The sequence below is a fragment of the Zootoca vivipara genome, chromosome 1 (assembly GCF_965207765.1).
Source record: "Zootoca vivipara chromosome 1, rZooViv2.hap1.1, whole genome shotgun sequence".
NCBI classification, from domain to species: Eukaryota; Metazoa; Chordata; class Lepidosauria; order Squamata; family Lacertidae; genus Zootoca; species Zootoca vivipara.
Genome location: NC_142582.1, coordinates 49747547 through 49760300, shown reverse-complemented (window position 1 = coordinate 49760300; position 12754 = coordinate 49747547). Strand labels below are relative to the sequence as shown.

At 44.6% G+C, this 12754-nt stretch overlaps 1 protein-coding gene across 1 annotated transcript; it reads right to left on the bottom strand.

The window, feature by feature from the left end:
* Positions 1–345: 345 nt before the first annotated feature.
* CNPPD1 (cyclin Pas1/PHO80 domain containing 1) lies at positions 346–11209 on the bottom strand. Its single transcript, XM_035127376.3, has 8 exons — positions 11024–11209; positions 7647–7749; positions 6093–6174; positions 5097–5217; positions 4136–4264; positions 3373–3434; positions 2759–2876; positions 346–1860 (listed from the first exon to the last, which is right to left on the bottom strand). Exons 1-8 carry the CDS (start codon positions 11090–11092, stop codon positions 1255–1257), a joined length of 1290 nt encoding a protein of 429 aa, XP_034983267.1. The 5' UTR covers positions 11093–11209; the 3' UTR covers positions 346–1254.
* Positions 11210–12754: the final 1545 nt, after the last annotated feature.

The following is a 12754-nucleotide window of genomic DNA, read 5'->3' as shown; positions in this document are numbered from 1 at the left end:
TCTCTTTGCATTATTATATTTTAATCTTGGTTTTTTCCCTCCAAGGAGCTCAGAGTGACATACAAGATTCTCCCCATGCACCTCTACCCTTTTATCCTCAGAACAATCATGAGGTGGGTTAGGCTGAGGGATTAGGTCACGGCTACCCACCCAGCTCCTATTTGCAGCAGGCCTGGCTCAACAGCAAGAGCACATCACCCATTTCCCCAAACATTTCATACACCGTAAAACTTTTGCAAGTTGTGCTCACTGTGACTCTACAGGCTTTTCTGTTTCCAAAGAAAGGGAAGCTAGTAGGGCAGCACTTGGCTTGGGGTTTAGTACAAAAAAGAAAAGGCAAGACAGTTGCACATCAACAGCTATATTTATTAGAAGAGATCCCATCTACAAGAAATAGTGAAAAAAGCTACAGCAAAAATGTGCTGGTAGGAACAGGGCGTAAGAAGTGGTCACCATCCCTCCACCCCCTCCCAGCCCAAGAAATGGAGGGGGCAGTCAAGCACTCACAAGCAGAGATCCCAAAACACTGACCTGACCTGATGGATCATGAGCCTCCCCCTGCAAATCGGTGCCCTTTTCTTCTCAGACTTATGGCTAAGAAAACTCCAGGCTAGTCCTGCACTGCTCTTAGAAAGCAAAGGACACTGTCTTCATAAAGGAAAGCAAGGTAGGCAGGCACAGGCCAGAGTAATGCTAATTATGTGGCAATCACTTGGTGGCCTGAATGTGTAGAATTGCTGGTATTTTTCACAATAGGGAGTCACCACAGATGATTACTTCCAAGTGCCCCCGGCAAATTCCCACACAAAAAGAGCCAAGCTAGGTGGCCATTCATGGTGCCCTATACTAGCTCTCCCAAGGTGTGTGAATTCACCCCAAGTTTTACTCAATATAGCCAGACAAAAATATAGTCAGGCCTTTCAGGCAGGTAAACGGCTCAGCTGTAGCAGAAGACTGGTTCCAACAGGCCCAGGCCCCACTGATTCAGTCCTTCATCCTACCCAGCCTCACACAGCTAAGATGGGATGCATCATTCCAGAAGACTCATTGTGGCCCCTAAGCAGAGTGACTATTTTGGAGGGCAGAAAAGTCCTGCAGTCAGAAAGGGAAGTTGATATCCAGTGGGGCACAGACTGATAGGCACCTCCTTTCCCACTCTTTCTTGCCTTGTGCCCTACACTTTCCAGACACCCAAAGCATTTCCCATCAAGGTGCCCCCACCCAAGCCCAAGCTACGTCCCCTCCCGTGCAGCCCTAGCTAGGGAACATGAAAGCCTTGATCCTCCCAAGCTCCAAGGCAGCCTGTGAGGGGCACTGCTTCAATGCCAGAGGTTCAGGCCAGTCTTTGCAGTTAGAGGACACAGGAAGAGGCCAACCCCAGCATGAGCAGCGGGTGCAGTGGGCAGCAAGTCCAAAGGGGGGCAACTGTGGAGCAGGGTGGGTGCAAACTGTGAGGTTGGCTGCCGCGCAGGAGGTGGATTGACTGCAGTGTGGACAAAGCAAGGGACTGGTGGGGGCTGGTGGTGGATAAGGTAACACATTAAGGACGCTGCCCCACAGGTAGAGTGCTGTAGCCATTACACCATTGCTTCCTGGCTGCTGCTGCCGCTGTTGCTGCTTCTCTCCTTGAATGGTTCTGTTCTCTGCTCCTGTGCACGGAGAGCTGTTAGGTAGCACTAAGCCATGATCCAGATGCTGGATTGAAGAGGGGAGAGGCAGGTATGCAGCTAGAGCATCCCTGGTGCTGGCAAACTCAGTAGGACTGGCCCTTTTCACATGTATAGTGTGATGAACCACCGCAGTAGAAGCAAGGACAGCAGCAACACCTGTCAGGTACATCACACCTAGAATGCAAGCCAGCTGTGAAAAGAGATGACAAATGTCAGTATGCACCATGCCTTCTGCCACACCTGGAACAATCCACCTGAGATCACGTATAGATGAACTCAAGGAGATTCCTGTGAGATCCATTCAAAGGCTCACCCAGCCCAGTGTCCCACTTTCCCACAGCAGCAACCAGATACCGTATACACTGGTAAGAACACTGCCCTGAACACTGTCCTTTTCAAAGGCAGACACCTAGCACATGTGTGGATAGGAGGGTACAAGTTAGCAGAAGAATATGTTTTCATCCAGATTCCATCATTGGGTGAGACCAGATTGGCTGAGCCTTTTTAAAATAAAAAATAGTGGCAGCCTGGTTGTGGAATCTCAACCCTGGGAAGACTGGCACACCTGTTTGCTTTTTCTATTCAATGAATACGTTAAAAACCTTTGATTCACTGATGTGTTAGGCTAGATGAATAAATGCTGCTAGCTCTGTTGCTTATCTTTTGGATTTTTATATCTGCTGTTGTTAGCCATGCTATGGTTGGTTTAGTTGCTTTGTATGTATCCAGCAGATTTTTTGTTTGACTGAGCTACTTAAAGGGCCTATATTGAAAAGCAGCCTAGAATAGAAAGGGTAAATGTGTTATTTACTAATTATCAGCCAACAGTATAACACTGCACAGAGGCATATCTGGTCCTATCTAGTAAGTCTCTCTCTCTCTCTCTCTCTCTCTCTCTCTCTCTCTCTCTCTCTCTCTCTCTCTCTCTCTCACACACACACACACACACACACACACACACAAACCCCATGCTCTGGCATTGAGAGTCTATTCATTCCCAGCATCACTGCACCCACATAAGATAGCTGCTCTCTGTTCCCCAACCCCCATCCCATTCAGTAAACTGGGCTTAGCTTGTCCTGCCTTACCTTTGCCACCTGCTGGTATAAATGCCCCAGTGCCTGCTGCCACACTGTTTGCTCCATTAAGACACACAGGTCAGTGTAAGTGAACCAGCCACGCCAGATGCCCTGCCTCTCAGCCACACTGCAGGAAAGGAAATAAGGAAATAAAGTTCTTGTCTCAAGACCTTGTATCCTGGCAGCATTCTGCGCCATGAACAGGAAGCGTTTCCCTATTAAGAACTCACACAGATGCCCATTACTGCTATCCCCTATGCTGCAAAGCCACATAAAGAAGACAGCAAGCAGGATGATACAGTATGTTGGATAGCCCACTGCTTGGCAGCAGGGGTAGCTAAATGTGTTGTGTTCCAGAAGCTGCTCAATTCCAAACTCCCATGAGTCCTTGCCAGTGATCAGGGACTATGGCACCATTCCTGCCCTGGGGAACATTGTTAACATTAATGAAGCCAATCCAGGTATTTGAGAGGCATGTGGAAAGGTACTCTGAGGCCATGTTCAGCCTATTCATAATGGACAGCAGCAACTGCATAAACCCAGAAAGAACAGAGAACCTGAAAGACTCCTTCTATGCCAGCTGCAGAAGGACAATGCCATCCTGAAAAAGCAAAAATACTTACCATCCCTCCAGCCAGCTGAGCATTTCAAAAAGCTCCTTGGGATCTGTATAGAGGCTCCAATCCTATAGAAAGTAACAGGAATTATTAATCCAGGGAGCTAGAATTCTCTTCCTATGCACTCACTTGCAAGTTAACAAATCTTACTTGAATGATGCATGGAACACGTAATTACTCTATTGGGAGGGCAGATCCCTCTACAAGAAGATTAGGAGTGGGAAGGGTCAGAAAAGCCATATCACCACGCTACCCATACCTAAAAGGAAGAAGCTTCCCAAGCGTTCCAAGAAAAGTTGTTGGGGTAAGTTCACCCTTCTGAATATTTTTTCACTCAGCCCCCCTGCCTCAATCTGTCAACATTTCTACAACAGTGGCAATACTCAATGCCCACCCTGGTCAAGTGACAGAAATATTCAGGCACCAGGTTAAAACCAGTATTTTCTACACAAATTGTTTTAATGGATGGGTTTGATCTGGTGTAGCTGCATTTTTAAATAGTACTGATCGTTTCGTCACTTCTCTCTATTATTGGTTGTACTAGTAAATCTAGATATATATTTTTTGACATTTTAAAGAGTTTTATGACTTAATTGTTTAGTGAATTTATTTTTGTGAACCATACTATAGGCTGCTAAGAAAAGCAGTATATACATGCTCTCACATCCTTCTAAACACAGTGACTGGTCTACATTCTGCTGAACTTCAGCTGAAAATTCCCCAGCAGCCCTCCCTTCTTGACATGGTACATGTACTGTAGCTGACTTACAATGGCACTGAGGAAATTCATCTCCAGTGTGTTCATGGTCTGTACGTCTACTTTGCCTGCGGCACCCCATTCATCATTGAAGACCTCCTCCTCTTCTCCTTCGTCATATAAGTATTTGCTGGCAACCATCTGAAAGCAACAGGAGAGACACCAAGAGAGTGGCAAAAGGTGAAGTTTCAATGGAGGTGGGACAGATACCCCTGCTTTCCTACTGGAATCAGTTGCCCCCTTTTAAGGATGGAGGAAAACCCAATCCTCAACTTACCAAGATTCCCAGGTAATAAGGAGAGAGGGATCTGCCAGTGTGAAGAACACCCTCAGTTTAACAGGCTAGACAGACAAGGAGCCAGCCATTCAAAAAAGGCAAATATCTGAAGTTTGGTAGGAGGGGGCCTATGGTAGGAAAACCTCTGACTTGTAATCAAAAAGAAAAAGCAAGAAGCCAAGTTATGGAGGAGCAGGGAAGTTACATTGAAGTTTATGGCTCAGGGGAAGAGAAGACAACAGTTTCCATTTACAGAGGACCAGCTTATCCAAAGCACTTTGTATAAATTTCCTCATGGATCCTTATAAGCCATTAAGATCATGATAATATCAAATGGGAACCAGCACCTCAGAGATTAGCAGCTTGCTTAAAAGCCACCCAGTAAGTTCAGGGACATGGCAAAAAATTCAAATAGTATTTCATGAGCAGCATTCTTAGCAACTACAGTACATCACAGCACGTTCAAGATGGGGATCCACAGGCTCCTGTAGTTATATTGTAAGGAACGGAAGGCAAGCAAATGCTCTGAAGTGCTGGAGGTTCAAAATGGATATGGCAGCTGCATCGCCAAGTAAGATAGGAACCCCTTTTCCAGCATTAAAAGTGTATGCTCCTTGTGGCCGAGATCTTTGGGCCAGACAATCTCTTACTACTTAACCATTGCTTTCCCTGCTCCAAACCAACCCAGGCACCCACCATAGAGATCAAGAACAGGTCAGAGGAGGAAATCTGCTGTAGATATTCAGGATTGCGATGCCGAAGCCTCTCAATGTAAACCAGGGCCAACATCAGGGAGCAGGGGGAGATGCAAGCCTCCCTAGGATGAAAGGTTAAGAGACAACAGCTCAAGCACTCCATCATAATTTCATCTGTAAAGCAGATCACCTATACCCCAGAAACTTTTGGAGCTTGAAAATCCCACCTTAAAGAAATCAAGACTCTGCTCTTTCTTGGGGCCACTCTAGCTGTACAAACAAACCATCCTTAAACATCTATATGTCATATGTACTGCAAGTTGGATACTGCACAATCCCAACGTCTTTGTCTGCAGTCAAACGCCATACAGATTCACAAAAGATGAAGCACAGCTAAGGAGGCTTGAAAGTATTAATGAGAATGGATCAACTAAGTGCCATCAAGGTGCTGCAGGCATAGAAAATTCATGTTTGCACTTGCAAAGGCTTTGCAAGGACAGAGATCCTCCCTGCAACCAGGGGAAAACCTCTTAGGCTTATATCCACCCTAGCACATTTTTCTATGAGCTCTCACTGAAGAGGCCACAGGCTGCTTTCTAATTGTCCTCAATTATCATTCAATTTCTTTCGTGAAGAAATTAGAACTTCCTCCACAACCACTCTAGGCAACAACCTCAAATTTCTTCCCACCTATTGCTGTTCCCATAATGGGAGGGTGTTTCCTAACTTAAGGCTTCCTTCTGCCCCCCCCAACTGTTTTTTTAATAGAAAAGCTGATTTTGTACAAAGTTATTATGTTTATACGTATAACTTTATACAGTATTTCAATAATGCATATGCTGCCTTTTATCAGAATGATCCTCAAAGCAGCAGGGATGCAATTGCACAAATTGAAACATTGTTTAAAAAACAACCCCGCCGACCCCAGCCCACAGAACAGGAAACAACTCTGTAATGTATGGGCAACAAAGAAATAGAAAATCATTTTGAGCCGTACCGGGAGACATGTGATACATATTTTTTCTGGAGTCTGCGAATCGGGCTGGGAGCAGCCTTCTGGAGCAATTCAACAGCAATATCTAGGAAGGAGAAAACAGCAGGGTTCAACTCAGTGCACATAACCCCTTGTCCCCAAGTCATTGTCATACTCTATAGTTTAGCACCATCTCTTTTTCAGCAGACATGACCTGCTTCCCTCTGTAGCCAACCTGGCAGAGAAAGGTGCTTGCAAATGGAAAACATGGGATAAAAATTGGAGTCTTACCAGGTGTGTGTGTGTGTGTGTGTGTGTGTGTGTGTGTGTGTGTGTGTGTCAATTTCATCTCCAAAGATGCAACATCCATTTGGAAAACCATTTTTAAAGCAAGGTTATGTCAACAAGAATATGACAGCTGGATAGAAAGACTAGACAGCTTGCCCTGGTTTCTCTCAGATCTGAACACACCTATCTGGAACTATATGAATATACAGTTGTCCTATTTGTCCTTGATGTTATTTGTCCCTGATAGCATTTGTATCATGCCCCATGTGTCTGTTCTTGCAGCTTGACAAGATCAACCATATATGCATTCATTCTAGCAATTCAAGGCCAACTTTGGACTTCCGCCTCTGAAATACTTGTCTCTTAGCAACCACAAGGAATCTACTGAGTCAGTCACTCAGAAGTTCATGCTGTATGTTAGTATCCATTATTCCCATCCTACCCATACATACACAAACAAATAATAAAATCACAAGCCACAGTTGCAAGATAGTTTGAGGGTGGGGAACCTCTGGAAGCTCATACTAGAGATTAAAATGGGAATAAATCATTGTATACCATTCTGGTTATCTTACTAGAAGAGCAGAGTACACGTGAACGTTCATCAAATGGAGGATGGGATATTTTAAAAAGTACAAGAGGCCTACAGCAATTATAGAGGCGTTTAGGAACCAGAGGCCTATAGCAACCTGTCACTCTGGACTACAAGTTTCAGTATCCCTGATCACTGTCCATGCTGGCCACCACTCCCCGCCTTTCAGGGCAATTTTATATAAAGTGCTTGTTCCTAGCTATGAAGTATTCACACATATTTGTTCTCTCACACACAGCAGTTCTCTGGCACATGACTCAACATTCCACCACTTCAATGATCTGGGGTGTTGAATTGGACAACAATGCAGACAAATGAACAAAGCAGGAAATGAAGTAATTAACCATATTAGAGCCAAGCAGAATTATGTCAGAACAACACATTATAGCAACCAAACTTAGTGGTGGGGAAACGAGCAGTGCTTTTCCAGATTGTGTGAAAGAGAAAAAGAGAGGAGCAAGAGGAGAAGAAAGATCTCAGCTCTGATAAACTTCTACCACAATCAATCAAAATGCCAAAAAGCGCAGATAGGAAAACAATACAGTCAAATTCTTAATGATTCCCCCCAGCTTGTACCCAATTAAATTGAATGTCGTTTGTACCGAGGATGGAAAGGTGGTGGTGGTGTGGAGTGGAAAGTAAGGGAGCTTTTCACCCTTATCCCCTCCCCTTAAGACCCCTTTCAAAGCCAAACTCACCAGCAACTGGACTTGAGAGGTTATCAAGGGCACTTTCTTTATCCCAGCCATAGTAAAGTCGCTTGCGTACCCGGTCACTCAGCTGCTGGTGCCTGGGAAGAAACTGAGAGAAAACTGGGAAATGAGAGTGTGGTGCTGTGAACCTCCACCTTTCTCCCCGACCCAAGTCACACACAAAACCTCAGTCTCATAATTCAATGCATAAGGGTATAATTAGCACCTGTAGGAGAAAACACTGTAATTATAAATATCTACCAACAAGCTTCCATTTTAGGCAGGGCAACCTAGTCATATACGCTAACCACTGAGCTACAGCAAAAAGGCATACCGTAAGAATCTGTTTAAAATCTCCAGGAAAGGAGACTCCAAAAAACCCATCCTATTTATTCCACCAGGTGCCCCCCTCTCTTTCTATTCCTACAAATCTGCACTGTTGCCCCAGGTTGCTTTACCTTCAACAACTCTGCTCAACAGTGTTCCTTCAATACAGTATTTGTTTATTTATTCAAGTTATAGGCTAGCCAAACCCATTCCAAAAACAGAAGGAAAAAAATCCTTACCAAAGTTAAAAGTATCCTTCATACCACCCTATCCTGCTTAAATAGCAAGAAGCTGAAAACCCCAGTTTTCCCAGTTAAAATTGCCTAGGCCCCTCAATCTTCCCTTATATTTTGTTTTAAATAAAAGAACTGCTGAAATTATTTGAATGCTTTTCACATCCTTCCTTAAAGTTGTGGCCAAACTGTATAGTACTGAGTGACATTTACATCTTTATGTCAAAAGAACATTCACTTTATAGGGTCAGAAATTCAGTAATATGGTTGGGACTTACTGGGGAAGCACCAACGGTACCCTTGTTACAAGGGCCACACTAAAGTGGCACGGTCTACATGCTTAGAATAATTACAGGCCTGCTTAATGTGGAAAGGGATTTATTATTATTATTATTATTATTATTATTATTATTATTATTACGGAGGAGGCTGGAAACACACCTCAGGGTGGACAATACCACCTTGGATGGTCTAGAGCAGGCATCCCCAAACTTCGGCCCACCAGATGCTTTGGACTACAATTCCCATCATCCCTGACCACTGGTCCTGTTAGCTAGGGATCATGGGAGTTGTAGGCCAAAACATCTGGAGGGCCGCAGTTTGGGGATGCCTGGTCTAGAGAGAAGTATCCCCTGACTCTGAGGCCATATATCATGTACATGGGAGAAAACAACAAGGAGGAAAAAGACAGCAAAGGTTTTTCTGGACTGCTACACATCCTCTTTTATTCCTGTAACAGGCTGCTCCCTCCAGACTTCTATGCTCCCTGGTCTGTGCCTGAATAGCATCCCTCAGCTCTGGGAATTTTTGTTCTTACCAGTTATTGTGGAGGATTTGCATCAACCAATACCAATTGTTATGTGCAGTGCTTTTTTTCTAAAGAAATGTTTAGGGGTACTCAAGAAAACCACCATTTTATAGTTCAAATCGGGGGAAATAAATACAGCGAATGGACAAAAGTACAAAGATTCACAAAATGTTTAGGGGTATGTGTACCCCCCCCCCGAAAAAGCACTGGTTATGTGGAAGCAGAGAACAGTAGGGGGGAAAGGGAATCCCACTGAGGATACAGGACTGAATGAGTGCCTGCTCTTTTACTTTCCTCCTCCCCTTTTCTCAGTGTTCCCCAGCCAAATGCAAGTTCAGTAGTAAAACCTATCAGATCTCTGATCTTATTCTAGTGTGCATTATTACTTGAACCATTGAAATATTTGGCTGGATTAAAGGCCAAACCCAGCACACATGCAAGTGTCCCAAACTGATCATTCTGTACAGCAACAGTAAAAGGATGACTGTAAAGTGACATTGACTTCCAAAAGAGCCTTCCACTTCTTTTGAAGTGAGCACTGACTCTGCCCCAATCCAGACTCCAAAGAGCTCTTCCTAACAATGTCTACTCAGAGGTAGTTCCTGTTGAATGAGGCTTACTGCTAGGTAAATGGGGTTAGGACTGTAGTGCTACTGAACTTAAATCTAGTGGATCAGAGATTTATTCACCTAGTTCCTTCAGCTCGCAAGTGTGTAGTTTATCTGTTCACATTAATGTATCCAAGGAGCTAATTAACCCCCTAGAGCTTGTTTTGGCCCAGCATTTGCTCTTACATCATTGACAGTGCTCCTTTCACCAACAAAAATATTACAGTTTTACCAAGAAAGCATAAAGCCAGGCATTGAGCAACTTGCTTTCCTTTATATTTTATGTCAACAACCAATCAACAGGCCCACGTACTGCCTGAAAACACAAAAGCCTATGAAGCTCATGCTTGCCACACACAGAAGTGCTACCGGTATTTCTAACATTCTTCACCAGTTCTTTTTTGTGCTGTTGTCTCATGCCTTTTCTTTATAGCCCTCCTTAATGACATTCTTCCTTTTGTCTCCTGGTTCTGTTTTCAGCATTTCCAAACACTCATTAATTACCCCTTGATTTCTCATGCTTCCCCAAACCTGCAACCCCAGAGTAAATAGAGGGATGAAACCACAGGTCCTGAAGTGCCTTTTACAGCACTTGGATGCTGTAAAAACCTTAATATGTTTTGAAGTACAGTAACAATCAGAATGGATTTTCCTTCACCCTTTTAACCAAGTTAAGCAAGTCTGCATCCAATACTGCCAGGGAAGCCTGGCCCAAGCTTACTTTGAAGAAAGATTGGATAAAGTTGAGCAAATAAAGAATTAGCATGTTGTCATTTACAATATCAGTATGGCCCCTTTGGCATACCAACGTGCACCCTTCTAGGAGATCTGTCTGGACAGACTCTATAGTTCCCATACTCCTGTCATTAACAAACAGCCATCAATTGCACCACTATGTAAGTAACAAGGGATGGGGAATCTGTGGCCCTCCAGCTGCTGTTAGGACTACAGCTACCATAATTTCTGAATATTAGCATACTGACTGAAACTGATGGGAGTTGCAGTCCCAACAACATCTGGAAGTAAACAATGTGCGCTGAAAGCCAGGAAAAGACGGACCTCTTAAGATTGCCTATGCATATGCCATATCTACACCGAAGTAATAAATCCCAAGTTCCCACCGAGCCTGGGAGTAAACTGGGATGACAGCCCGCGCTTAGAGAGGTGCAGCAAAGCCCAATTATGGTGTCTTGAAGCTCAAGGCAACGGAGGGAAGGAATTGCCACAGAATGGCACCCGGTGGGTGTGGCCACCCAAAGAGCAAAATACAGAAGTCCTTCGCACCCGCCAAAGGAGAATGACAGACACCTCGCTGGCGGGCGGGGGAGAGGGGTCCCAATCAGCTGGCGAAGGCCGGCGCGTGCGGGGGGGGGGGGAGTGCGGTTCAATCAGGCGACAGCAGCTCACCGTGAACTCCTGGAAGCCGCTCAGGGAGAAAGAGCCCTCCTCGTCCAACAGGAGCCCGTTCAGATCCATCCCGCCGCGCGTGAAAAGGGGCGTCAAGCGAGGCTGCCTTCTTGCTGCTGCCCCCGTTGGTAGGTAGGCAGGTGCCCGAGTGGGAGCTGCCCAGAGAGCAAGACGCCTCCTCCGCGGATAGCACCGCAAAAGGAAGAAGAAAGGGCTTGGCGCAGCCTTCCTCTTCCTGGGGCGAGAGAGGAGAGAGGGAGGGAGGGAAGGAGGCGGGCTTTTCTGCGGCCTCCGCTTTTAATAAGCCGAGCGCAAAGGAGGGCAAAAGGGTTGCTTTTAGGATGTGTCACCACGCGTGTGGCGCCTTCATCATCCCTCCGTCCGGTCGTGCCAACTCAGGTCGCACGCAGCCGAGATGGACGTCTCTGGCGGCAAGGGAAGCGGGACTTGGCTTTTTTCTTTTTTCTTTGCAGGGTGGGGATCCGCCTGCTGCAACCCGGCAACCCCTCTCAAACAGAACCGGAGGGATGGAAGTTTGACGGAAAATAGAAGTACTGGTTGTCCATAGGTATATATGCGACACTCGATTTCTCATCGTTGATATACTGGCCGCGAGGGATGAACATAGCTGCCAAGTTATCCCTTTTTTAAGGGATTTCCCCTTATGCTGAATAGGCTTCCTCGCGAGAAAAGGGAAAACTTGGCAGCTATGGGGATGAACACATCTATACGAAATAGTCCTTTGAGCGAGCGTGTCAAGAGGATGGATCCTGGCACATCACGATGCTATTTTTTCCTACACCTGTAATAAGAGAGTATTTCTTGTTTAGGCAAGCAAGCCTATCCAGACATGTAACTTTATTTTGGACATTTATGTTAAAACTGCTGTTTTTATCTGTATTGTGATAAATGTTATGTCTGTTTGCTTTTAAAGTTTGATATTATCAGTACTTTAATATATACAGTATTTTATATTGTTTTATGTAATCTGCTTAGAGGTTTTTGTTGAAAAAGCAGGATATAAATCTTGTTAAATTGGACCCCATGTGTACCAATTTGATTATTCACGCTACAAATAATCATAAATTGAAATGGTGGGAGGAATGGAAGATAACCCTTTTGTCCATTGTGATCATTCTGAAAGTGCATAGAACATACTGTGGCACGTTTGTGTTCCGCCATCCTTCTGTCTCCAAAACAGAATCTCCCCATGGTTACCAAGTACTTCCTTTCAGTGGAGGTAAATGATATTTTGTACTGAGGCATTGCAATAGATATAGAGATTTCTCACTTTCTCTTTACTGTACAGTACATCCAACAGACAACATGTTATGCTAAAAATGATTCTGGCCTTGTATAGGTATCTTGCCCAAAGAAGCCTACTACCACCAAGCCATTGAGTGTCTGACATGCCATAAACTCTGATATGACCAGAGCCACATGTGTACATTACTTTTCTGAAGGCAGTTAATAGCACACTGCACAAACAGAAGTCGTGAGAGGGAGCTCCCAGGATTTGATCTTGGTTCCACTTCCCAAAGCACAAGGTTAAAGTTGGTTATTATTCCCAATTTCTTATTTCTAGTCCCTACAAAAATTCAAAACAGCAGCATAAACAGCCTCAATAAAGAACTGAAGTTTATACAATGCCTCTATAATACATGTAACCACAGTCTGGCAAGCAACCTGGCAATGAGAATATTACACCTGTAACGATCACACCAGCAGTAA